The sequence below is a fragment of the Kazachstania africana genome, chromosome 12 (genome assembly GCF_000304475.1).
Source record: "Kazachstania africana CBS 2517 chromosome 12, complete genome".
NCBI lineage: Eukaryota > Fungi > Ascomycota > Saccharomycetes > Saccharomycetales > Saccharomycetaceae > Kazachstania > Kazachstania africana.
Genome location: NC_018951.1, coordinates 241130 through 266387, shown reverse-complemented (window position 1 = coordinate 266387; position 25258 = coordinate 241130). Strand labels below are relative to the sequence as shown.

The following is a 25258-nucleotide window of genomic DNA, read 5'->3' as shown; positions in this document are numbered from 1 at the left end:
TATTTTTGTCTCATTTGATAAATGGTGAAAGTAATATGCTTGTGTAAAACAGATAGTATTTATTAAAATGCACAGGGGCTTTATTATGTAAATAAGTATATAAATCACAGATCTTCAACAACTGCTGCAATCAGCTTCTCAACGTCCAATGACGCAATTCTGCTATTCTCTAGAACTTCACCATGTGAAGCGACTCCCTTATCCAGAGGAGTAGGGTTTTTGTCTAAAGCACTAGCAGGTGGATCAACTACTACACTATTAGTAATTAAACTCAATGCCAATACTCTCCAGCCACAGTGTCTTGCAACAATAACTTCTGGCACCGTACTCATTCCGACAGCATCTGCACCAGAATTCCTTATCATTCTTGATTCAGCTCTTGTTTCAAAAGTGGGGCCAGAAACAAAGCAGTAGGTACCTTCATGTAACTTCCTATTTTCATTTAATTTTAATTGATTGAATTTCTCGAATAGTAACTTTCTCAGTTTAAGATCATATGCATCACTTAATGGCAAAAATCTTGGACCTATGTCGTCGAAATTTGGGCCCTTCAAAGGATGTAATCCAGCCAGTCCAGGAAAATTGATATGATCGTAAATACACATGAGGTCGCATGGTTTGTACTTTGAATTCAACCCACCGGATGCATTAGTGACAATGACCGTCTTTACTGTCCCCATGTCATTTATAACTCTTAAAGGAAACACTGTCTCGTATATTGTGTGACCTTCGTACCCATGTAATCTACCGTTCATCAACACTACGGGAGTCCCGTTCATCGTTCCAAATACCAAGGAGCCTGAATGGCCAGGAACAGTACTTTTCTTGAAACCTGGGATTGATTCATATGTTACAGTCAGAGGCAATGGATTTTCTGCTTCAAGACGACGTGCTATACCAGATAACCCTGAACCACAAATAATTAAGACTTTTGGTAGTTCTAATTTCGGATGTTGTTGCTGATGCACCTTGAAAAGGGTCGAAAGATACTCTGAGGATGTAGAAATCAATTGACGCTCCTTATCCATGTCGATAGTGCTCATTGTATTTATGTTTTAGCTATATGAGTCTTACGAATCTTGTTTTTCCTTGAGCCTCATTGGATCAATTTTAACTCTTCTACGCTTTCCTATAAAAACGATGGCAACAGATATAAGACAACAAAACTTCAAGTACCTCTCAAACTGACAAGATGTAAACTACCTTCAAAGCTTTACCAAGCATCAACTACAAGTTACTCTTGATGACTCAATTTTTGGAGTCAGTTTTTTCAAGAAACCTCTGAAAAGCACAGGCATTTCATAGCCTCTATTAGGACTGCATCTGATTGTCAACTCGTACCGAAGGGGCTAGCCTTCCTTGGCATTAATAGCTGACATTTCACTTGAAAAGACTTATAATCTCAGTATTACTGCCAATTTTGAAAAATTCCTCGAAGAACTTGCCCGATTAGGCCAAAATCAAAACAAACAAAAACCTCTGTCACAACACAAAAAATGAGCGAATGAAAAGCTGGTCAATTTAGGTTGAGCTATTCCTGCTGAGATTCATTGTTGCCCTCTACAAAGCTATAATTGACAACTACCTCCAGGTTAACCTGTGACTTTTTGTTTGGAGACCAGTACAGTAGGAGTTACTGCTAAAGATGTACCAGCCGAACCGTAATTATACAGCACATGACAGCATACGATCCAATATAACTGCAGTAGCTGGCATCAATTTTGAAGCAGAGAATCAGTACCGAAGAGTGAACCATAAAGTTTCGAAACCGTTGACTAAAAGGACTGTGCTGGGCGATATTACACAGCAAGCATCAAACAGGCAGCATCGAAGTGAATCTAACACACAGAAAGCTGACAATGCTATTTCTATTTACAGAGATTCCAATGACAGTTTGAGGAAGAGAATTAACGACGTTCTGTCAGATGATAGTTTTCAACATCAAAATAACTATGAAGTTGAGAAGATAACAACTCGACTTTTACCTGTATATACGGAACAATCCAAGATTTTATTAGATTATGCATTTGAAACCCTATTTTCCTCTGTACCTGATCCAGCTGACGAAGATACATATGATCCTGTGATGGTGTCAGAATTAAGTGTGGACATTTTTCACTATTTCCAAGAATTAGAAGTCAAATATTCTCCAAATCCAAATTACATAATACATCAACCTGAATTAACTTGGTCCGTACGGGCAACGTTAGTGAACTGGATAGTGGAAGCACATGGCAGATTTCAATTATTACCAGAAACTTTATTTCTCACAATTAACTTGATGGATAGGTTTCTTTCAAAGAAAATAAGTACCTTAAATCGTCTTCAATTAGTTGGAGCCACTGCCTTGTTTATCGCTTCTAAATATGAAGAAATAAACTGCCCCAGTTTGGATGACCTTACATATGTCTTAGATGATAGATATACACGAGATGAGATAATTCAAGCTGAAAAATATATGATAAATGCTCTTGAATTTGAAATTGGCTGGCCGGGACCAATGTCTTTCTTAAGAAGAATAAGTAAAGCGGATAATTATGATTATGAGGTAAGAACCTTAGCAAAATACTTTTTGGAGACTACTATAATGGATTCAAAAATGATTAGTTCGCCAACGAGTTGGCTTGCAGCTGGTTCATATTACTTGGCCAAAATAGTAGCTCATATGGATAAAAACTGGTCATTGAAGCACGTATATTTTTCAGGTTATACAAGGGAACAATTAGAAGAGCTTGTAAACTGTATATTGGAAAATTGCAAAATCGGTAAATCCAATCACAGAGCCGTTTGGAATAAATATTCAACTAAGCCATATGGTTGCTGTGTTCAAATTTTTGAAAAATGGCTAGCTATATCAGGATTTTAATCAATCATTTATGTTATATATGTTACATTTAAATTTAATACATTCGTTTCATCTCTTTTTAGCCTTCACATTTTCAACTAAACCTTCCCATAATTCTTTCTGACGAGTTATTTGATTTTCTAGCTTCTTCTTTTCGTCATTCATCTTCTTTATATGGTTATTGAAGTCACTAAACTTCTTTTGTTCGTACCAAATTAAATCTCTTTTAAATAATTGAAATTGTTGGGAAACGTCCTCTTCTACATGATCAGATGTTTTCGTTATGTCGAGGAGTGTATTTTGCAATCGATTCAATAACGTTATCAAAAAAGGATCGCTGCTAAAATTGTCTATTGGTTGATCCTGCTCCCACATGGCTAAACTATTGGTCATTAATTTTGTACTCTGAAACATCGAATTCAAATTATCATTTCTAAGATTAGATGGTATTGTATTGGCAGTAGAGGGTGGTGTATTATTGGCAATTGAGTCACTATTAAGGAAATCAAAATTAGTTCTTCGAAGAAAGTTTTCAAGATCTCTAACCGTCTGCATAATGTTTCTCTTAAGCAATGCAACCGCAGTTATTATGTCTTGATCGACACCGTCATCCTCAATGGAACCTAATAACTGATCTATTTCCTTACAGGCCACCTTGTATATACTAATCGCCTTCTTCACCTTTCCCTTTCGTGATTGCTGTTCTGCATTTTCAATCAAAATATAAATCTATATGGATACCATTATGCATTAGTAAATATGAACGTTAGTTTCTCTAGCCAGCATGGACATACGTCTTTTAATGTTATCATAGCTACTTTAATGGCCATGTGCCCGCTACCTGATGTGTTGTCCTTTAAGCATTATAATATTCCCTTTATTTTTATATGAAAATAAGTGCTTCTTTGACATTCGCATTTAATGTTATACTATTAGTATAGATACATATTACCATATATATTTGCATTACATGTAATTATCACCATCAGCATCCACCTCAACGTCTTGGTTGAAATCGCCGACCACATTATCATCTTCTAGTAATATGTCATCGAGATAGTTTTTTTCTTCAGCAGCAGAATAATTATCTATTACATTTCTAACAACTTCCCTCGAATCAATGAATTCATCATATTCTTTGAACAAATCCTTTTGTTGGAATGTGTTCAAAAATGCCTTCTTGGAGAAAATTTTATCGAATTGATTGCATGATTTTTGGAAAAGCGGTATTATTCCAGAACTATTCGTTAAAGCCATACCATTTACATGTTTCCTATCGACATTATGTGCAAGATATGGTGATCTTCTTCCGACATTTACATGAATTACGGTTGATGACCAAGGTGCAAACTGTATACGTCTTTGAAGCTTGGAAATAGCACGCGTTATATCGCTTGAATTTATTGTGTCGTTGCTACCTATCACTGTATTGTAGACATTAAAATAGATGGCTTTTGTTGAAGTTTGCGATACCAATGAGTTGGAATCGTCTACCAAATCTAATAAAACATCATAGGCGGTGTTTTGTTTTATATCCCTTGCATCTTTGATATAATCAGAAGTAAATGGTGTGAAAGCAGGTGTCAGGAAATGTAATTCTGGGGTGGGTACCACCGTTGAAAAGATACTTTGCAACGATGTGTACATATAGTTAGGAAAACGAATTGAATTGGTGATTGAAGATAGTACCGCAGTTATTAGCTGGTTTGTTTGATTATAATCTATATTTCTTGTTTTCAAGACTCTAGACGTCAAATTTCCCAGTGCATTATTGTCGAAGACTATTGAGGCATCGCTATCTTCAGCAAGTCTTCTTAGAGTCAGTATAGTGTTATAAGGTTGTACAACAACTTCGGATTCATCACTAGGGAATACAGAATATGTGGTTAGAAACTTTTTAGGGTATCTGTCTGCTAACGCTTCGAGTAAATTGGAACCCAACCCGGAACCAGTACCACCAGCGACAGAATGTAACATTTGAAACCCCTCCAGATTTTCTGTGGAGTCTAGCTCCTTGTCAACCATATTTAGAAAAGTCTCTTGGTTCTTGTCCCCCTCAGCATAGCCATTAGCCCATGAGTTCCCAGCACCATATCTTTCGCTAGATACCCAGGAATTCTTTGTATCGAAGAACCCTGGAAGATGAGCTATCGTATCATTAATAACACTAGGCTCTAGATCTATTAACAAAGCTCTTGGAATGTATCTGTTCTGTTCATATTGTTTGAAAAATGGATTAGTATCATCATCTCGAAAAGAGGTCAAGTCATCATCAGTTTTAGCCCTTCCATCCACACCAATATTATGTTCGTCAGCCAATTGAGACCAAAATTGTTTACCAACATGGTTACCACATTGCCCAATTTGAATAGTAATAATTTCCCCGGTCATCTAATTCGTAATTATCGACTTATTTCCTATTGTTGATGTCTTTGAACAGGATCCATACAAATACGCGTTTTTCCCATCTTTATATTTTTGCAGGTTTTGTTTATACCGAACAATCATTTTAAAAAATTATAGTGATAAGAGTATATACATAAAATATAAGATAACTAATACGTAAAACGACGGGAAATCATAGCTGGATTCTCAAACCAGAGGCAGGAGCGCCGATCTTGGAGATCAAAGCGATCTTATCAAGTTTGCCCTTTTCTGAGGCGTGATAGGTGGCGCCAGTCAATGGGTCGATGGTGGATGGAGTGTCCTTGTAAATCGGTGTGAAAGTAGATGCACATATTTCAAATTGTGCATATGCATCGAAATCTAAAGCGAGAGCATCGTGTGCAATCGTGTCGGCCCTATCCTTTATCTTACGAGCTTGGTCAGCACGTGGACCAGAAGGAACAATCTTTAAGAACTCAGCGGCGAAGACAGATGCTTGAACATAATTCTTGTGCTTGAAATTTTGTGACATAGCAACCTGAAGAGCATTACTTCTGTGGGTAGACGCAAGTTTTGCTCTAGTGAAATATGCAGCCAGTTCCAAATTACGTTTGATGTCGTCCGCTGGAAGAGCACGACGGGCCAACTCAATAGATAACCCTAAAATATATTCTCTGGCTTTTTTTAGAGTCTTGTGTGCAGTTTCTTCGTCTTCGTCATTATCCACCGCCAAGAGCACTGTACGGTAAATAACTTCACGGAAAACTTCAATAGCACTTTCCAATTTATTGGCCTTGAATAATTTGTAACCCTCGTTCATCTTTTCCGAAATGATATCTATACCTGCAATCTTTGGGAAACTTTCACTTGATTCAATGGCATCAGCATTTGAACGTGTATAGCCTACAATCGCGGGAAGTTCAGCTGGAGTAGCGGTCATGCATGTTCTACAACCATGGTATGTGTTCAAGAAGTATTTTCTTAGTGGCTCAAATTCTACAATACCAGCTTGTTTATTTAATGCTTGAGCAGCGGCTTCAAAAGCCCCTGATGCAGCTAGTATTGCCGGTAGTTTAGAATTCTTTACCCAAGTTGCAGTTTCATTAGCCTCCTCTGTTTGAACAAGATTAGATATGTCCCCTTCTTCACTTTGTTTAATTTCTTCAGGGATTTCTAAATCTTCATCGCCCATATCCCAAGCATCATCATCTTCTACAGGTAAATCTTCATCAGCAAAGAAACCACTTTCTTCTTCACCTTCGTTGGTGAATTCTTTAGTTTCGATACCTTTAGTTTCCTTATCATCGATGTATAAATCTTCGAATTGACCTGATAAGGCTTTTTCGAAGAAAGTTGGTTCAGCTTCCTTGAAAGGCCATTTTTGGAAGGGGGGCGTCAGCTTTGGTTCTTCAATTTGAGCATCTTTCTTGAAATTATCTGGTAGTACAACATCTTGTTCATCGATCCCAGCTTGTTCTAGATATGCTGCAGCGGTAGCTTCGTCGCCATTAGTCTTGGCAATGGCATAAGCTAGATATGGGGAACCCAGTTCAGCAAACATAGAAGCTCTTGCTTCTCTGGAATCATTGTAAAAAGAATTCAATAGGATACTTGATGGATCATTACGACTTTTAGCAATAGTTTCCATCTTACCTAATTTCAAAGAATCACCAGTCAATAGATACAAAAATGAAAGTTTGTCAAAGGAATGTTGAGTTTGATATATCATTTCAGATAATTCAATATCACCTTGAGCTAAGGCTTCCTTATTCAACTTTTCCCAAGTGCAACTCTTATTTAACTTGTTGGCTTCTTCTAAAGCAACCTTCAAATTACCTGATTCCAAGGCTAAATCGAAACGTACTTGTGTATCTTGTACGAATTGTAGAGCAATTTCTGGATAACCTTTCTTTTGTAAATAAGATATGATATTTTGACCGACAAGATTGGAATTTCTAATCAGCTTTAAAACTTCTGGGAAGTTTTTGTTAACCAAAGCTTTCTTGAAACGATATTCAGTTGGATCGATTTTGATGATTTCAATTTCTCCTTCTCTATTCAATGTATAAACAAATTTATCTTGAACTTTTGTGATGTATAAAGTATTTTCCAAAGTTTTGATGATACCTCTGTCCCCATTTAATAAAGAATATCTAATGTGGTTAAGCGTTGAATAGATCAAAATACCACTTTCATCCCAAGCGGCACTCTTGATTCTAATGGTCTCATGCATTGAGTTGACAAGTTCTAATCTCTTGGTAACAATAGTTATTGTATGTTTACTCATTAATGCAATGTATTGACCGTCATTTGACCATGAAACATATTTGACATTCTTAGCAGCCACAGAAGCTAGTTTTTTTCCTTGTTGAACATCGAATAAAACAACTTCTCTTGATTGTAGAATTAAAATGGATCCCGGACCTCCGTAAACGATATCTTTGATTGGATCTTCGATCTTGATAGATTTTGTTACTTTATTTTCCAAAGAGCGTACTTCTATAGATTCAGTACTCTTATTGTAAACGACGAATCTATTACGTGCGACAAAAGTAGCGAAGGAACCAGTGTCTTCTAGGACACTTGAAGGATCAACAGCACCTGCTGGTTGTTTTGGAAGAATGACTAAAGCGAATTTGTCATTACCTTCATTAACCAAGATGGAATGTTGAGATGGATTGTAAGAAATACTTCTGAAGGCACTCCAAGTTTGTCCAATCTTTTTTAAATTTGCGAATGGTAAGGATGTAACTTTCTTCTGGTAGTCAAATGACTGAATTTCTTTAGCTTTATTGACAAATAAGAGTTGATTTTGATGAATTACACTACAAGGTCTTTCACGATCTAATTTGAAGATCATTATACCAGAATCGTGTGCGGCACCAAATAAATTAATTGTTGGATGAGCTGCAACTAGCCAAAATCTATCATTTTCTCTCTTAAATTGTTTGACAGGAACCCTTTTATCTAGATCCCATACTCTTAATGTCTTATCTTCGCCGGCAGAAATGATTAAATTTTGTTGTGGATGGAAAATAACACAATCGACATTATTTGTATGGCCCCTACATGAATCGATTTCCCAGGCCTTTGTAGAGCTCATTCTCCATAATTTAACTTGACGATCATCACCACCAGAAACGATTAATGGTAAAGTTGGGTGAAACGATGCCCAGTTAACACCCCTAGTGTGTCCTTCTAAGATAAATTTAACTACACAGTCACCAAAGCCACCATCCAGCAGATTTTGTTGAGCGATCATTTGGTCTTCCATGGACATTGCACCCGGAGCGGAATGTTTCTTTCTTAAACCAGAAATATCCCAGACCCTAACAGTTTCATCCAACGATGCAGAAACGACTAAATCTTCAGTGGGATGGAATTGGGCACACATGACGAAATGATTGTGACCTGTTAAACAGGCGATTTCTTTTCTGTTTTGCCAGTTCCAAATTCTAATAGTTTGATCATCAGATGCAGAAATAAGCCATGGTAATTCATGATGGAAGAAAACGGTACGAACATAATCTAAATGGCCTGTGAAAGTGTATAGACATTTATTAGTGTCTAGAGACCAAATCCTAATAGTGGCGTCGTCACCAGTAGAGGCGAATATTGGTTGAGTTGGGTGGAAGTCAATTCCACGAACTGGACCATCGTGACCTTCGAACCTATGTAATAAAGTACCCATTCTATAATCCCAAAGTTGAATAGTTGATGAAAATAGAGCGACCAAGACCAATGGTCTAGAAGGATGGAATGCAATTCCCTTAACTCTAGTGGACTTGGACTCGAACTTAGTTAACATCTTCATTTTGAATCTTGTTTATAACGTGAGAAAAGTGCAGCTCTTAAACTAACTGATACAAATCGTAGTAAGAGGGATTTCTTCTTGTCCTTGTAATAAAGTCCACGAAATAACACTTGAAAACCTTCGACAATGTAAAAAAGTATCCACTTAGCAAATTTCCTCGATCAATTGGCTCGATAGCACAGTGTAGAACGGATTCTTGATTCACTGTCTGTGTGTCTTATCCTAAAGATTCAATATATCTTTTACCATCTTGCATATGTTTTTTTCATCTTGGTGATCTGGCGACTTCTCTCGCTCTAAAAAGAACTCGCTTAAAACGGTTTAGTCTGGGTAATACGGATTAATATAGTAACTATTACCTTAAACAGTAGATTTCTGAGCTGTCACTTTCCTAATCTAGTAAGTGCATACATAGAATTATATGTAGTTATCTAGCATTTCCGTATTTGAAGAAGCACTACACTTCGAGAATCGTCTCTCCAGAGTCTCGCCAGTTGTCTACTTTGGGGATAATATCGCAATACCAACTCAAAGAATCCTCATTAAATTGAGGCCCTTTCTTTTCATCGTAACCGACAGTTAATTTTTGGAAATCTTTAATGACAACTTGATCGGGATTACCAACACAAGTCTCTAATACGGACATGATTGTATCGAAATACTTGTTTTGGTGTGGAGTGATTTTAATTTCATTGATTTGAGCGTAAAATTGACCCTTCTCTAATATATCTGGTGAGTTTTCCCAATCAATTAGGCCCCCAGCCCATTGGATGGTCCCTGGGTGATTGGTGTCAGCTCCACCTGGCCATACTGCCACTTCCAATCTTGAAGGTGTTTGTGGATATCTGTATCTTTGACCATCCCATGTATCCTTCTTGAAAAGAGTTCTTCTTATTTCACCATCAATAATCCATGAAATTTTCTCTTCATCCCAATCAATTTCATAACGATGATAATTGTCAAAAGTGTTACCAGTAAGCGGCAAGTGTACCATCTTTGTATAATCTAATTCACCTTGATAGTAATAATTAGTCTGTACGTTGAATAAGTCACCACCAAGGAACTCATAATCAATCTCATCACCAACCTGAGAAATTATTACTATTGCTGTAACGACACCCTGTGACCTTGCAGTTTTCATATTTAGTCCAATCTTACCATAAAGAAATTCTTTAGTTGATGCAATTAGTGTACCAGTGGTTCTCTTGGGCATTGTCAACAAAATGTCCTTTGTTGTATCATCCACATTTGCGTGTCCACTGTAAGTAAAATCAAATTTATCTACCATGGTTTCTGCAACGGTATTGCTTGGTGTCACCAAGAAATTTGAATGATGAATGAACCGTGCTGCATTCAATTTCATATCAGTCATTTTATTATTTGAGTGGGGCTCATCGAAATTGATATCATTATCCATGGCATATCTCTCAGAAGTGGCCATTCCAAATTGATTATTGTTCTTTTCCATGTGTTCTCCATCGAAACTTGAAAAAGTCTCTTCATCATCGTCTTCTTCTGCTTCATAAATTGGTTCCTTCCCATGTTGGACAACCTCGAATGGGTACGTCAACAAGGGCATTGGGATACAGCTTCTGGGGCTGAACGAGAATTTTGGATTGCATCCACCAACACATACTGGACCAGAACCACACTCGCCATAGGGTGAACAGCATGGCCATTCCCGGGGACAATGTGACGCCTGAGAGCATTTTAATGGCTGATCTGGCTTGTATAATTCAGCCTTTGAGAATTTAGCACACCACAACGACAAAATAAATATTAATTTAAGCATTTTTCTAAATGACTTCCTATCTCTTTCTCTCATATAACTATTACCTTTTGTGTAAAATTTTGTAAACCACAACTATATATATATATATATTTTTGTAAAACATGAATTTGCTGACACTTGACTCTTTACTGGTCTTCAACGAATCAGAACACATTTCTTGACCCTTCTGACGTTTTGGACAGAATGAGCAATTTTACTCTTGCATGAAAATTTTAAACGCTCTCTCTTCACATGAGATGTTGTGACACAAAAAGACTGTTAATGAAAACAGGCCAATTCAAGCAACTTGAGAGGCGGGGACTTTCATATATATATATATATGTCTGGGCATAAGACGTGTCTGCGTATTATTTCTCTTTCAACTTGTTTAATGGCTTGAAGGTCTTATTATTTCAGTTAAAAGGACGAAATCTCCGCGAAAATGAGCAAATTGAAACATTCAGCTCGAACATTGGATCGACAAACCAAGGCATATGTATATATATACACATACATCACTGACTTGAAGCTCGTGTTAATCAACAGATTGTTATTTGCTTAAAGTACTCCAAACTAGGAATGAGGGCTTCCATGTTTCTTGTAATTGGGTTCATCTTCCCAGTTCTTACTCGGGGTCTTGTACTCATCGACTCGACAATAGCATCCGCTTGCATCTATTATGAACTACAATATGACTGGGGGTGCAATTCTCATTCAAATGGAATGAAGGCGTTCGCATGCAGATGTAATAATATCAATTGGCTTTATACCGTGACGAATTGCGTTCATAACGCTTCAAACTCTACTAGGTTGGTAAACCACGCTTATCGGCACCTGGCAACAAGATGTTTTGACAAGACAAATGGCGTACTTGACTATAGTAAAAGTGATATGGTGAGATTTTTCGAGGAAGGTCAAAAATTTCTCAGAGAACCTCAAGACAGTGATTTTACTAGTCCGGTAAATGGAACATTGATTGTTGACGACACCGAATTTCAATGGTACTATCAGAAATTTAAGGATTACGCTTTCTCAGTACTCCGTTCACAATGGTTTGGTTGGGGGTTAGTGTTTTATTGGGTCTTCATTATCTGTTTCTCCACAGTCTCGAACTTACTCGATAAAATTTTTGGTTTCAATCTGGCTACAAAAATTATAAGACGAAAGTTACTGATCCCTTCCGTGTACAAGAATTATCAAGAAAGGACCTTCTTTCTCTTGAAATGCATTCCACTCAACTTTCCGGTACGAATTGACGCACTGATTGTCCTAATATTTGTTATTCAAACAATAATATCGGTGGGCGTGGGCTACGAACTCACATTGCCTCATCCGTATCTGACCACCAGATGGTACATGAATTTGAATTTGGTAAGTTATAGAGTTGATCTCATGTCCATCTCATTATTTCCAATGATATACCTCTTTGGTATGAGAAATAATTTCTTGATTCCGCTAACAGGAATTTCTTTTAGAAGATTCATATTTTATCATAAATGGTGTGCCTACGTCTGTGTAGTTCTAGCTTTTATCCACTCGATCATATGGACTGTTTGGGCAATCAGTGATGGAGGATATAAAGTTTGGGCAATGGACGCATATTGGGCCTGGGGTATCGCTGCTACCGTTCTAATCGTTCTCTTAATTTTTCAGAGTGAAAGTTTCCTAAGGGATTGGATGTACGAGCTGTTCTTACTTGTTCACAAGCTTATGAATATAATGTTCATTGTTGCAATGTACTATCATTTGAAGCCTATGGGTTGGATGGCCTGGGTATGGTCAATGGTGGCTATTTGGTCGTTTGATAGACTCATGAGAATTATTCGAGTAATAATCAATGGTGGCTTGCAATCAGCCCTTTTGACAGACTGTGGTAACAATGTAATAAAGATTACCCTTAAGAAACCGAAATGGGTGAACTACAAAAGTGGTCAATTCGTTTATTTGTATTTTATTAGTCCTTATGATACATGGTTCTATGCATTTCAATCTCATCCTTTTACTGTTTTAAATGAAAATACCCTCCAACAAGGCTCAGAAAAATTAACCATCTACTTGAGAGTGAATAAAGGTTTAACAAGGGTTATGCTCGAAAGAATAATGAAAAGTAAAAATGACTCTCTCATCTGCAAAGTGTTGGTGGAAGGTCCTTATGGGCTAAAGATACCTACGTTGCATAAGTTAGATAGAAAATTAGTAGGTGTCTCAGCGGGGCTTGGTGTCACGCCGGTGTTTTCACACTTCTCTGAACTATTGGCAGCACAGAATGGACCAACTATGTCTTGGCAAAATCAGTTCTACTGGATTATTAACGACTTGAACTATCTGAGCTGGTTTAATAGAGAACTACAGTGGTTAAGTTCCAAAGGATGTCATGTTATTATTCTTTATACTGGTTTGAAAGAAAAGGATTATAACAACATTGAAGTGGCAAATACAACAGTATTTTCATCTACAGATACTATTACAAGTTTGTCTTCGAAATTTACCATTCAAAATATTAATAAGAGACCAGATTTGAGTGGCTTGATATTAGAAGAAATAGGTCAAGCAGAGAAAGAAGACAAGGATATTACTTTTGTCTCTTGTGGACCGTCTTCTTTTAATGATGATTTCAGGTATCATTTATCTAACTCGCTCACTAGTAAGTTGAGGATAAGTGTCGACTATAAAGAGGAGAGCTTTACGTGGTGAGAATGGTAAAATCATATTATATAAAAATCTATGTATGTCTGTAAATATTATCGCAAAAGTTTGCTACTATTCAGTCGCTATCGGTATCTTCTTCTTGTTGTTCGAGTAATTCTTTCCATTTCCCAATCAATTCCCTTATAGCATTAGGATCTGTAGTAGCATCCACAACATCTCTAGGAACTTGATTTTCAGAATGTTCTTTGCTTGCAAATCTAGCTGTATTATTCTCTAGAACTAAACGCAGTTCATAGTCTTTATCTTCAGAGTCTTCAAATTTCTTTGTAAGTATTTCGTTCCATGAAAACAGTAATGGATCAGTCTTTCTTGCAAATGGATTAACATCAATCAGAAATACTTTGTTAAATGGTCTTGGAATGTATAGGTCAAGTACAAAATTAGAGTCAGGGAATTTTTCTATGAAAACATCTTCAACAAAGCTGTCAATCAAATCTTTGAATGTATCAGACAGCGGTTCTAAATAGTCGTAATAGTTCAAATCACGTTGGCTTGCCCCAACAACGGTTTTATCTTTGACGAACACGCGAAATTCAAGAGCTGGATTGACGTCAAACCACTGTCTTAGAATCAACTCATATTCGGGTCTCTCCTTTCTCACATATTCGTCATCACATTCGTCGAATGCATGTTGCAAATCATGCATGATATAATTTGATGCGTTTAGTAGAAGATACACTTCATTTACCTCGTAGCATTTCATTGAATTATTTGGCAATATCCAGGTTGCATCTCTTGGAGCCGACCAGTTTAGTTTTGGTGTGACCATACCGAGTTCATTCAACGTACTCTCAATTTGTCTATGAAATTCAGGAAAATTTACTAGAGGATCAATATTGTTAGAGGTTTCTTCCTCTTCATCATTGCTTTCTTCATCAGATTCCCAATCGCTGTATTCATTTTCTTCGTTGCGTTCTAGGCCTCCAGCATAAAACGACTTGGATATGCTATCGTGAGGCAGTTTTATACCGTCTTGTTCCAGATACTGAATGAATTCAGGTGGCACTGGTTTTAAAATTCTTGATTTGGGAACATATTTTTGAAAATTGGGATACCATTTCGAAAAAGAGCAGTTTTCTATATGCTGTCTGGTCACTTTTAGTTCTGTTAAAGGTACGTACGGTTCACCCATCTGGATAAAGTATCTATAACAATCTATATTACGCTGGCGGTCTCACTTGAACACTGCTTTATATATGCCATAATTACTAAGATCTTGTAAGAAAAAAATTAGAAAGATTCCGATGAGGTGAGACAGCCACGCCCACTAGAATATGCTGAAGTGGAAGAATGAAATTGGAAAAGTGATGCGATTAATAGAGTACAAAGACGCTCTACGATGCGTTGCAAGATCAATCAGAGTAATTATATTTTTGACCTGCAGGTTATAAAGGCCTTGAAATGAGGTTACGATATGCGTCAATGTTGTTTAAATGAAGTCTATAGAGGAGTTTTTGGAATATATATTTACTGGGGATACGAAGTTTGTTGAACCACACTATTTCAATATAGAAATTTTACAGCAGTTCTGCTAAATATATACGATGTTCCGCTGATCAAAGTGGTCGCGCCAACGACGTAGCCCAAAACATTAAACGATTTAGAAACTTTCTGTTTGATATTCATTAGCTGGTCATTGTTGTGATCTTCGTCACCCACTTTGTCAAATAGTAACATGGCAACACCAGTTCCTAGATATATCATTTGTAAGAAAGTGTTCCATTTAGAAATTAACAGAGGTTTTACTACAACAGTGGGATACTTCGTGAAATTGAAATACTTGCCCCAGTTCACCTTCTTGTAAACCTTCTTAACCGTTGAGTAGCGTATCCACATTCCAGCAACACCCAAAGCAATGTCTCTCCCTAATATTAGAGAAGCAATTGGCCATGGAATTATACAAGGTCCGGGTGGGAAACTTAAAGCTATTGTAGTGATAACCATCAAAAGTTTATCTGCAATTGGATCCAGTATCGTTCCTGCAATTGATTTCAGTTTATGCTTTCTTGCTATATAACCATCTAGATAGTCTGTCACACAGCAATATGCAAAGAGAGATAATGCCGGTGTAAGATTGCTCGTAATAATAAAATGGCCAATAAATGGTGTAGTCGCTATTCTCGACAGAGTCAAGATATTTGGTACAGTTAAAAGAGAGTTGTACTCTACAGATTGACCCGACTTCTTTGCAACTGACTTTTCTTGTTTTGAGTAGCGAATGTTTGCGTTTGCATGAAGAGTTCTTAGACTCAATGGCCTGGTAACACAGGATTTAATCAAAACATTCACAGATGGACGGGTTATAAGTCCTGTAAATATGTGCATCAGATGTGACTCCTAGCAACGTTAAGTGATCTTCCATTGATTTATCATCTAGATTATTTTTCGAATCAGTTTATAATGTATGCGCTTCAAGTTGAAAAATTCATTATAAAAATGCATAAGAGAGGCCCATCGATTTTATATTGCTAATACATCAGTTATATAGTAGATGTTTTATATGGTGCCCGTTTAAGCAAACATCTTTGATAGTGCTTTCTTTTGCTTGTCAGTTTCGGCCTTTCTTTTAGCCTTGGTATCCTTGATGGCCTTTTGAATACCTGCATCATTTGGATGGAAATTGGCAGCCATTTCCAAATCATTTATTGCCATATCTGTATCATTAACTGCACTGTAGGCTAAACCACGACGGTAAAGAGCCTTTGCCTTGGCTAGATCATCAGCAGCTTCAGCATATAGGACCTCGGAAGAGGCTACCATGACGGTTCTATAATCCTTTCCCTTTAAAGCCGCGAGAGAGATATTTAATGGTATGGTAACCTTTAATAAATTAACCTTCTTGATGTCATCTTCAGGTAAATCATCAGGGAAATATTCTTTTAGGAATTTGTCACATTTTTGATATTTGGCCAATGCAACTTCGAAGTTTTGTTTTTTAAATTGCTCGCTACCAATTGCCTTAACAGTTTCAATGGCCTTTAGGACACTATTAACGTCTTTCACGTCAACTTTGGAATCATCCTTTAAGAATTCTTCATAATTGTCACCGAATTCGTCTGTTGGAGTTGATTCAGCGTCCTCTGGGACAACGTAATCTTCAGGTAAGATCCCACAATCTTCAATCTTGACGTCTCTCATTGGTTTATCGCCTTCATCGGTTTGCTGTTTCTCAATCAATCTGACAAGTCTCTTACCTTGAATAACTTCACCGAAAACGACATGCTTGCCATCCAAATGAGGAGTTGGAACACAAGTGATAAACACTTGAGAGCCATTAGTGTTTGGACCCGCATTGGCCATGGATAAGAGGTAAGGTCTCTCATGTTTAACGTCAAAATTCTCATCTTCGAATTTTTCACCATAAATACTTTCACCACCTGTACCATTACCAGCAGTGAAGTCACCAAATTGTAGCATGAAATCTTTTATCACTCTGTGGAAAAGAGAGCCTTTGTAAGATAATGGGATTTCTGGATTGGATTTGCACATTGCGTAGTCACCTTTACATAATTGATAGAAGTTCTCGACGGTCTTTGGAACGATGTCATTGTACAATTCGAAAACGATACGTCCCTTGCTGGAATCACCGATGGAGATGTCGATAAAGGTCTTTGGTCTTGCCATAGTTATATTTATGCGTGTCAGCTGAGGGTGATGGTAGATTTTGCAATTTTATTGGACAAACTTTTAACAAGTTTAAATAATTTTTCAATGGCAAGCTGATCCGAATCTGATAGAAAGTTCTAGAAATTGCGACAGAAAGCATTACATGATTGTGATATAGATTACATAGGTGAGAATCAGCAACATTAGTTGTTATTTTTATTGTGTCGAACTTTCTATTTACATGATATATACATGTTTGATGGAGACGCTATTTACTTTGTTTTGAAAACTCTTCTTTATCTACTGTATGTACACGTTCTCTATTACCATGAAGTTCCCAGCACTTTCTAAAGGCATTCATTTCGAGCATACATTGTCTCCAATCACCAGTTTCAGCACGGCAGAGTTGCAGTGCCATATTCTCGATGTAACAACCTGTCTTATTAATTCTTACATCCCAGGTGTCCGGTTCCTCGTCATCTTGCATGAGATCCTTGTATTCTTGCAATGCTTCCTGGTAGTACTTTGACTGCCCAACATCCCCCGTGGATTGCTTATCTGCCATTTATCTCTTCCTGAGCTATTTGCATCAACTTTTTCGTAAGGAGCAATCAAGAATCTGTCTTGTATATATGACCCATCAAGTCGCACCATTCCTACACCTCTTCAAGAGAACCACAGACCTTGTAAAATAATGCTGAGATATGCTATGCAAGATACATTCCGCCATTCATATAATGAACCATCTACGCTTTCATGGCAAGATTGACATTTATTCTTGTCGCATTATATTGCATCTAGCTTTCCAAAACCCATCGGTCAGAAACTAAACGTAAACATGTTGCACCAAAAATAACAAACGGATAAACACACAAAAATTGCACATCTCCAAACCAGCGCAATTATAAACACCACCGACATCCAGATCAACTGAACACCTCAAATACTCCCGCTTGGAATCCACCATTTGTGACGCCACGGTTACGCCCTCGTTTACAGTGATCTTTTTATCGATTTTTGGCTGAGGAATTTTTTTTTTTTGCTTTTGGCTGTCTTTGGCAGACAACGAAATTGAACAGCGAACAATTTTGATATTTTCCAAACAAGAGATCAGTAAATAAATTGATTGATTGGAAGCGACTTCTCATTACAAGTTTTCTCTTCATCTAGCCCAATTACGTTAGTAAAGCGAGACTTATAGCAGCTACATTAGATACATTTGCTTTTTTCCTGAGTTTATATCGAGACTCTAGCCCCATTTTAAAAAAGCCCTTTTTTAATTATAAGAACCTGAGTGGGAATAGACCATGGTTAAACTTGCTGAACACTCACGTACCGCTACTTTTGCGTGGTCGCATGATAAAATACCAAGACTAATCACAGGTACTGCCTCTGGAACAATAGATGCCAATTTTTCAAGCGATTCTGTTTTGGAATTATGGTCTCTTTTATCTACAGACACAGTTAAACCCGTTGCTTCCATCAGTACTGATACAAAATTCAATGATTTAGATTGGTCTTACGATAATAAAACGATTGCTGGTGCATTAGATAATGGAATTATCGAATTATTCTATTTATCGAACGATCAGTTGACTTCGGTGGCTAAATTAACAACACATACTTCTTCTGTAAAGACTTTAAAATTCAATAGTAAACAGGAAAATGTCCTTGTTTCAGGTTCAAATAAAGGTGAAATCTTCGTTTGGGATACAAATAAGGCTAAACAAACAGATTATGTTCCAATGACCCCAGGGACTGCAATGACCCCATTAGAAGAAATTACTTCTCTGTCATGGAATCAATCTTTAGCTCATGTCTTCGCATCTGCAGGTGCTACTGTATACGCTTCAATCTGGGATTTGAAGGCTAAGAAGGAAGTTATCCATCTAAGTTACACTTCTCCAGCCACTGGATTGAAATCACAATTGTCTGTTGTTGAATGGCATCCAAATAATTCCACAAGAGTGGCCACCGCCACCGGTAATGATAACGATCCATCCATCCTGGTCTGGGATTTAAGAAATGCCAATACTCCATTACAAGTATTAGATCAAGGACATTCAAAGGGTATTATCTCCTTGGATTGGTGCCACGAAGATGAAAGTTTAATGTTATCAAGTGGTCGTGACAATACCGTCCTCTTATGGAACCCTGAATCTGGCGAAAAATTATCTCAATTCCCAACTCGTAGCAATTGGTGTTTTAAGACAAAATTCGCTCCTGCAATGCCAGATATCTTTGCATCGGCTTCTTTCGATAATAAAATTGAGGTTCAAACTTTACAAAACTTAGTTAATACATTAGATCAAAAGAAAACTGAAACAAAACAACATGAAAGTGAAACAGATTTCTGGAATCACGTTTCACAAGAAGAATCAAATGAAAAACCAACTGTTATGAAACTTCAAGCCCCAACCTGGTACGGTACTAAACCTCCTACTGTTCAATGGGCTTTCGGTGGTAAACTGGTTAAGATCAACGCAGACGGTAAATCAGTTTCTATTATAAAACCAACCATCCCGGGATTTGAAAAAAATGAATTACTAGGAGATGCTTTGAAAACTAAGGACTTTAAACCATTAATTAATGTCAGATTGGCTAAATCTATCAATTCAACAAACGAAGATGACTGGAATTTATTAGATAAATTATCCATGGATGGAAAATCAGAATTTTTAAAAGATGCCTTTTCCTTTGATACAGATGAAGAAGAAAATCAAGAAAATGCTGATGAAGGTGAGGAATTTTTTAATAAAATTGAAACAAAATTTGAACCAAGCGGAAACTTCTCCATTGACAGTTCTACCGAGGAAGCTATCTCGAGAAAACTAGTTACCGGTAATTTTAAGAATGCCGTTTCTAAATCTCTAGAAGATGATCTATTAATGGAGGCATTAATTATAGCTCTAGATTCAAATGATCAAGATTTGAAGGACAAGGTCAAAAATGCTTATTTCGCAAACTATGCCAACAAATCATCCTTATCAAGAGTTCTTTACTGCATTTCCAGAAGAGATATAACTGATATGGTAGAAAATCTTGACGTCAGTAAATGGAAATACACCGCAAAAGCAATCCACACTTACTATTCAAATGATGAAACGAAAAAGAATACTTTACTAGTAGAATTAGGTAATAAAGTATTAGAAAAGGGTAATAGGCAAGATGCTTTAGTGTTATACCTAGCAGCCAATTCTATCGATAAAGTTGCTGCCATTTGGTTAAGAGAATTCAGTACTTTGGAAGATAACTTGAAAAAAGAAAACAAAACTGTCTATGAAGCTCATTCAGAAGTTTTGAATGAATTTGTTGAAAGATTCACTGTTTTTAATAGCTTCATTAATGGTACTCCAATAATAGAGAGTGAAGAATTGATCTCAAAATTCTTGGAATTTGTCAATATCATATCTTCGAGTGGTAATTTTGACCTAGCTTCCACTTTCTTAGACACATTACCTAATGATAATAAGGATGTCATTTCTGAGAAAGAGCGTGTTCTAATAGCTTCTGGCAAATCTGCCAGGTCAACTGTATCTTCTACCTTGGCTAGACAACAACAAAAGATCAGATCCGTTCCCTCTATGCCTCAACCACAAGTTCCACAATATACTCCTTCAATCCCGACTGCAGCCAGTTCTATGGCTGCAGCTCAAGCACCATACATGAGTGATCAGCGTCAATCTTCAGTAGCAAGTGCAGTTGCTAACCCATACGCACCACCACCTTCAGAAATTCCATCATCTCTTCCCCAACCTATGTTGAACAACACCGTCACTCCAACCGCACCATCTTATGGATCCAAAAACCCATATGTTGCTGCTGCGCGTTCTGTATCACCAAATCTTCAAAGTTCATACATCCCTCCAGCAGCTAACTTTGCACCAGCACAACCGGCACCTTTTGGAATGAATGAACCACTATCTCCATCTGCACCACCGATGAACAGAGGTATGCAATCTGGCCAAAAGCCACATTTAAACAAAAAGGCAAATGACGGTTGGAATGATTTACCACTAAAAGTCAAGGAAAAAACATCTCGTGCCAAGGCTGTGTCAGTCGCACCAGTAGCCGTGGGTGTGCCACAACCCGCCATGTCTAATGCCACTTCAAATGTTGCAATGCCAAACATGCCACCACCACCTGTATCAAGAACTCCCTCCATAGTTTCTGTACCTCACCCACCTACCAAATCAAGACATTCTTCAATGGCACCAATTCCTGATGCTTCCAATGAGGCTCCAAAAAAGATTTCTAATCCATATGCACCACAGGCAAGCAATGCGGCACCCCAATCGGTTGCATCTCCAGCAAGTGCTTACAATCCAATTGCACAACAACCACTACCTCCTGTCACTAACCCATATGCTACTGCAACCCCTGCCACTTCAGTGCATTCACAATTTTCAAACCCATATGCTCCACCACCTCAGACACTCGGTCCTATGTCTACAGGCGTCGCTGGAAATGTAGCCCCTCCTATACAACCACCTGTTGGTCCACCACCAACTAATTTGAAGAAGAAGAGTCACAATACTGCTAACGTCGAGTCAGCTAATAATGTATTACAATCAATTCAAAAATCTTCTACGACCTCTCCATATTCAGCACCAACCACCACTGCTCCACCAACATCTCAAGCCCCACCTGCGCAAGTGCAACAAGAAATAGTTGGCAACGGCATCGATCAAAATGCGCAAGGTATTCCAGAAGATCAGCAACCTATAGTTGATTTTTTCAAGGAGGAGTTAGAACGCGTAACTCCATTGATTCCAAAGGAATATACAAAGCAATTGAAGGACTGTGACAAGAGATTAAAAATATTATATCAACACTTAGAGAAACAAGATTTGTTGACCGAACCAACAATTGCCAAGTTGAAGCAGATAGTGGAATTAATGAGATCCAAGAAGTATTCAGAGGCTATGAGCGTTCATGTTGAAATCGCTACACACCATGCAAATGAAGGTGGAAATTGGTTAACCGGGGTTAAGAGATTGATCGGTATCGCAGAAGCCACCTTGAATTAAAAATGATCTACGTGATTTTGATATATATGTATAGTAAATGCACATAATCTCTCTTTTCAGGTATTTATATAAACTACAAATAAACTCATTTTTATTAATGACTATTCATTATCGTTGAAGTAACATATACAAATGTCTCCACATAAAGGCACATGTGTCCCTGCATCTGACACCGAGGCCCTCGCAAATACTCTCTCGGGACGCATTCACCTGGGCTTTTCAGAAGGTGTCACGCACCATTATCCACACTGCCAAACGTCTGTAATAAACCACTTGGCCATATGATCAGGCTCTCATTAGCTATGTTGATTTCTCACTCTTCGATGTCTCTGAGCATCTCGAGAAAAATATCGTATGATTGACTCGGTCACTGCGCGAGCGGAAAGAGACATCAATCAAGAGTTCGAATTAATGAAATCTGGGGAAGTTGAAGACATTGCAAATAGTAACATATATACATTTTAAATTGTTCTTTATAGACTCATACCAGTTGAAATATTCAAATATTTACTGAATCATAGACATTTTACTTTACTATGGATGCTGAAAACTCTTCTATAAGTGAGCCTTCTTCCGAAAAGAGGGGTTATTTTAAGAGAGCAATAAATACAGTCAACAATATGAGCATAACGAGAAAACGAAAACAAACAGGAAAGTTTCCAGCGAATGAAGAAGATATACTACATTCATCCGATAAAACAGTACGAAATAATTATCATTCTGATGAGTACTCCCAGATAAATGATGATGTCTCCACATTTAACGACTCTGTATCATACCTTTTCAGTGAGCCACCATTACCGCAATCAAATACAATGTCTATCGTTGTAGGTGTGTTTGTTGCTGTTGGTGGATTTCTTTTTGGCTATGATACAGGACTTATAAACAGCTTGATTGATATGCAATACGTACGAGAGCATTTGGCTCCAAACCATACTTTCTTCACGAACGTACAGATGTCAATATTGGTATCATTTCTTTCATTAGGTACCTTTGTTGGTGCTTTAAGTGCCCCAATTATTTCTGATTCATTAGGCAGAAAATTGACTATTATTATAAGTACCGCCTTTGTTTTCTCACTGGGAAACTCTTTACAGGTCGGTGCAACAAGCATGCAACTATTAGTTATCGGTAGAGTTATTTCTGGAATTGGTATTGGATTTATATCCGCTGTAGTACCATTATATCAAGCTGAAACTGTGAAGAAGAATTTAAGAGGCGCCATTATCTCGACGTATCAATGGGCTATTACGTGGGGCCTATTGGTTTCTAGCGCCGTCGCTCAAGGGACCCATCACATGGATAATGCATCATCTTATAGAATTCCTATAGGACTACAATACATATGGTCATCCACTTTGGCATTGGGTATGATCTTCTTACCCGAAAGTCCCCGTTATCACGTCTTAAAAGACAACTTAGACAAGGCTGCTCGATCACTATCCTTTTTGAGAAGTGTCCCCCTTCATGATTCGGGACTTTTAGAGGAACTTGTAGAAATAAAAGCTACATATGATTACGAGGCTTCCGTAGGAACGTCAACTTTTATGGATTGTTTCGTTTCCAGCGAAAAGAGACCAAAACAATCCTTACGAATGTTTACGGGTATGGCATTACAAGCATTTCAACAATTTACTGGTATCAATTTCATTTTCTACTATGGTGTATACTTTTTCAATAATACTGGTGTCAATAATAGTTACATTATTTCGTTAATAACCTATGCCGTAAATGTACTGTTCAATGTTCCAGGTATGTACCTTGTTGAATATTTTGGCAGAAGGAAGGTTTTAATTGTCGGTGGTATCTTGATGACAATTTCAAATTTCATTATTGCGATTGTTGGTATTGCCACCAATTCTGTAATTGCTAATAAAGTCATGATTGCGTTTATTTGTGTCTTCATTGCAACTTTCTCAGCAACATGGGGTGGTGTTGTATGGGTTGTCTCAGCAGAACTTTACCCATTGGGTGTTAGAGCCAAATGTACCGCTATTTGTGCTGCTACAAATTGGTTAGTGAATTTTATCTGTGCCTTTATTACTCCATATATCGTCGATACTGTTGATCATACTTCAAAAATTGGTTCAAGAATTTTTTTTATCTGGGGAGGTCTAAATGCCATTGGCGTAATGATAGTTTATTTGACAGTTTATGAAACGAAAGGATTAACGTTAGAAGAAATCGATGAATTATACACAAAATCATCCACCAGTGTATCCTCAGCAAAATGGAACCAGATGATAAGAGAAAAAACCAACAATCCAAATAACATCAATTGGTTCCCTAAGTTCCCACGCCCATTTAAAAATAATAGAACAACCATTTCAACTGAGCCTGACACCATGAATAATACTACTTTGAAAAATGTGTCAACACAAGATTCTTCGTTGAACAACCATGCATTCGGAGTATTCGATGTGCCAAATAATAGCAATTATATTGAACTAGGAAATGGACTGGGTCTAGCGACAGCAATGCACGGCCCACCTTCCATTTCTACAGATTCAAGTTATAATGTCGATTCGGAAGGAATTCATAGCGAAACCAATGGGGGCAGCCATAACGAACAACGCAACTCTACAATGAATACTGACCATCTGAATGAGTACATTTCACAAATTGTGAATGGAAGTTCTCCTCCGATGAATGGCCCCCGGACTTACGGTGAAGAGAACGCACTCAATTTTTTTGAAGATGATGACAATGAAGAATTAGCTCACAATTATGTTGAGTTAGGCAATGGATTGGGAATCACCACGATACACAGGGAGATACCCCCCGTACTGGCTGATTCGAGTGATGAAGACGATGAAGATGACGACGATTTACGAGGACCAAATCTACAAAATAAAAGCACACTTTTCATTTCACGTTTTATGCACAGATAGAATCAAAACAGATGTTAAATACATATGCATACTCATTTTATATATTCCTAAATATGAACTACACATATCTTTCCTTAATAAATAATACTTACACAATCGTACTTAACGAATCTGCTCAGATCAAATCTAATTGTCAGCAGGTCCCTTAGCATCTCGGGTATCACGTCAAAAAAAAAAAGTTATAAAATTTGGTGAAGCAAACTAACA

At 37.5% G+C, this 25258-nt stretch overlaps 13 protein-coding genes across 13 annotated transcripts; 4 read left to right on the top strand and 9 right to left on the bottom strand.

Moving 5' to 3' along the window:
- Positions 1 to 104: 104 nt before the first annotated feature.
- On the bottom strand, positions 105 to 1043 carry PNP1 (purine-nucleoside phosphorylase; the record flags this gene model as incomplete). The annotated part of the gene is made up of 1 exon (XM_003959838.1): positions 105 to 1043. The coding sequence occupies one exon, from the start codon at positions 1041 to 1043 to the stop codon at positions 105 to 107; it is 939 nt and encodes a 312-aa protein (XP_003959887.1).
- A 602-nt stretch (positions 1044 to 1645) lies between these two features.
- CLB4 (B-type cyclin CLB4) lies at positions 1646 to 2866 on the top strand (the record flags this gene model as incomplete). Its single annotated transcript, XM_003959837.1, has 1 exon — positions 1646 to 2866. The coding sequence occupies one exon, from the start codon at positions 1646 to 1648 to the stop codon at positions 2864 to 2866; it is 1221 nt and encodes a 406-aa protein (XP_003959886.1).
- Positions 2867 to 2914: 48 nt separating this feature from the next.
- On the bottom strand, positions 2915 to 3657 carry ATG38 (Atg38p; the record flags this gene model as incomplete). Its single annotated transcript, XM_003959836.1, has 2 exons — positions 2915 to 3574; positions 3640 to 3657. 2 exons carry the CDS (start codon positions 3655 to 3657, stop codon positions 2915 to 2917), a joined length of 678 nt encoding a protein of 225 aa, XP_003959885.1.
- Positions 3658 to 3811: 154 nt separating this feature from the next.
- Positions 3812 to 5236, bottom strand: TUB4 (gamma-tubulin; the record flags this gene model as incomplete). The annotated part of the gene is made up of 1 exon (XM_003959835.1): positions 3812 to 5236. The coding sequence occupies one exon, from the start codon at positions 5234 to 5236 to the stop codon at positions 3812 to 3814; it is 1425 nt and encodes a 474-aa protein (XP_003959884.1).
- A 187-nt stretch (positions 5237 to 5423) lies between these two features.
- COP1 (coatomer subunit alpha) lies at positions 5424 to 9044 on the bottom strand (the record flags this gene model as incomplete). The annotated part of the gene is made up of 1 exon (XM_003959834.1): positions 5424 to 9044. One exon carries the CDS (start codon positions 9042 to 9044, stop codon positions 5424 to 5426), a length of 3621 nt encoding a protein of 1206 aa, XP_003959883.1.
- A 457-nt stretch (positions 9045 to 9501) lies between these two features.
- CRR1 (putative glycosylase) lies at positions 9502 to 10836 on the bottom strand (the record flags this gene model as incomplete). Its single annotated transcript, XM_003959833.1, has 1 exon — positions 9502 to 10836. One exon carries the CDS (start codon positions 10834 to 10836, stop codon positions 9502 to 9504), a length of 1335 nt encoding a protein of 444 aa, XP_003959882.1.
- Positions 10837 to 11394: 558 nt separating this feature from the next.
- Positions 11395 to 13509, top strand: FRE1 (ferric/cupric-chelate reductase; the record flags this gene model as incomplete). The annotated part of the gene is made up of 1 exon (XM_003959832.1): positions 11395 to 13509. One exon carries the CDS (start codon positions 11395 to 11397, stop codon positions 13507 to 13509), a length of 2115 nt encoding a protein of 704 aa, XP_003959881.1.
- A 70-nt stretch (positions 13510 to 13579) lies between these two features.
- On the bottom strand, positions 13580 to 14656 carry CDC123 (cell proliferation protein CDC123; the record flags this gene model as incomplete). Its single annotated transcript, XM_003959831.1, has 1 exon — positions 13580 to 14656. The coding sequence occupies one exon, from the start codon at positions 14654 to 14656 to the stop codon at positions 13580 to 13582; it is 1077 nt and encodes a 358-aa protein (XP_003959880.1).
- Positions 14657 to 15027: 371 nt separating this feature from the next.
- CRD1 (cardiolipin synthase) lies at positions 15028 to 15849 on the bottom strand (the record flags this gene model as incomplete). The annotated part of the gene is made up of 1 exon (XM_003959830.1): positions 15028 to 15849. The coding sequence occupies one exon, from the start codon at positions 15847 to 15849 to the stop codon at positions 15028 to 15030; it is 822 nt and encodes a 273-aa protein (XP_003959879.1).
- A 186-nt stretch (positions 15850 to 16035) lies between these two features.
- On the bottom strand, positions 16036 to 17148 carry CPR6 (peptidylprolyl isomerase CPR6; the record flags this gene model as incomplete). Its single annotated transcript, XM_003959829.1, has 1 exon — positions 16036 to 17148. The coding sequence occupies one exon, from the start codon at positions 17146 to 17148 to the stop codon at positions 16036 to 16038; it is 1113 nt and encodes a 370-aa protein (XP_003959878.1).
- Positions 17149 to 17398: 250 nt separating this feature from the next.
- COA4 (Coa4p) lies at positions 17399 to 17695 on the bottom strand (the record flags this gene model as incomplete). Its single annotated transcript, XM_003959828.1, has 1 exon — positions 17399 to 17695. The coding sequence occupies one exon, from the start codon at positions 17693 to 17695 to the stop codon at positions 17399 to 17401; it is 297 nt and encodes a 98-aa protein (XP_003959877.1).
- A 742-nt stretch (positions 17696 to 18437) lies between these two features.
- Positions 18438 to 22160, top strand: SEC31 (Sec31p; the record flags this gene model as incomplete). Its single annotated transcript, XM_003959827.1, has 1 exon — positions 18438 to 22160. The coding sequence occupies one exon, from the start codon at positions 18438 to 18440 to the stop codon at positions 22158 to 22160; it is 3723 nt and encodes a 1240-aa protein (XP_003959876.1).
- Positions 22161 to 22696: 536 nt separating this feature from the next.
- On the top strand, positions 22697 to 25051 carry SNF3 (glucose sensor; the record flags this gene model as incomplete). The annotated part of the gene is made up of 1 exon (XM_003959826.1): positions 22697 to 25051. One exon carries the CDS (start codon positions 22697 to 22699, stop codon positions 25049 to 25051), a length of 2355 nt encoding a protein of 784 aa, XP_003959875.1.
- Positions 25052 to 25258: the final 207 nt, after the last annotated feature.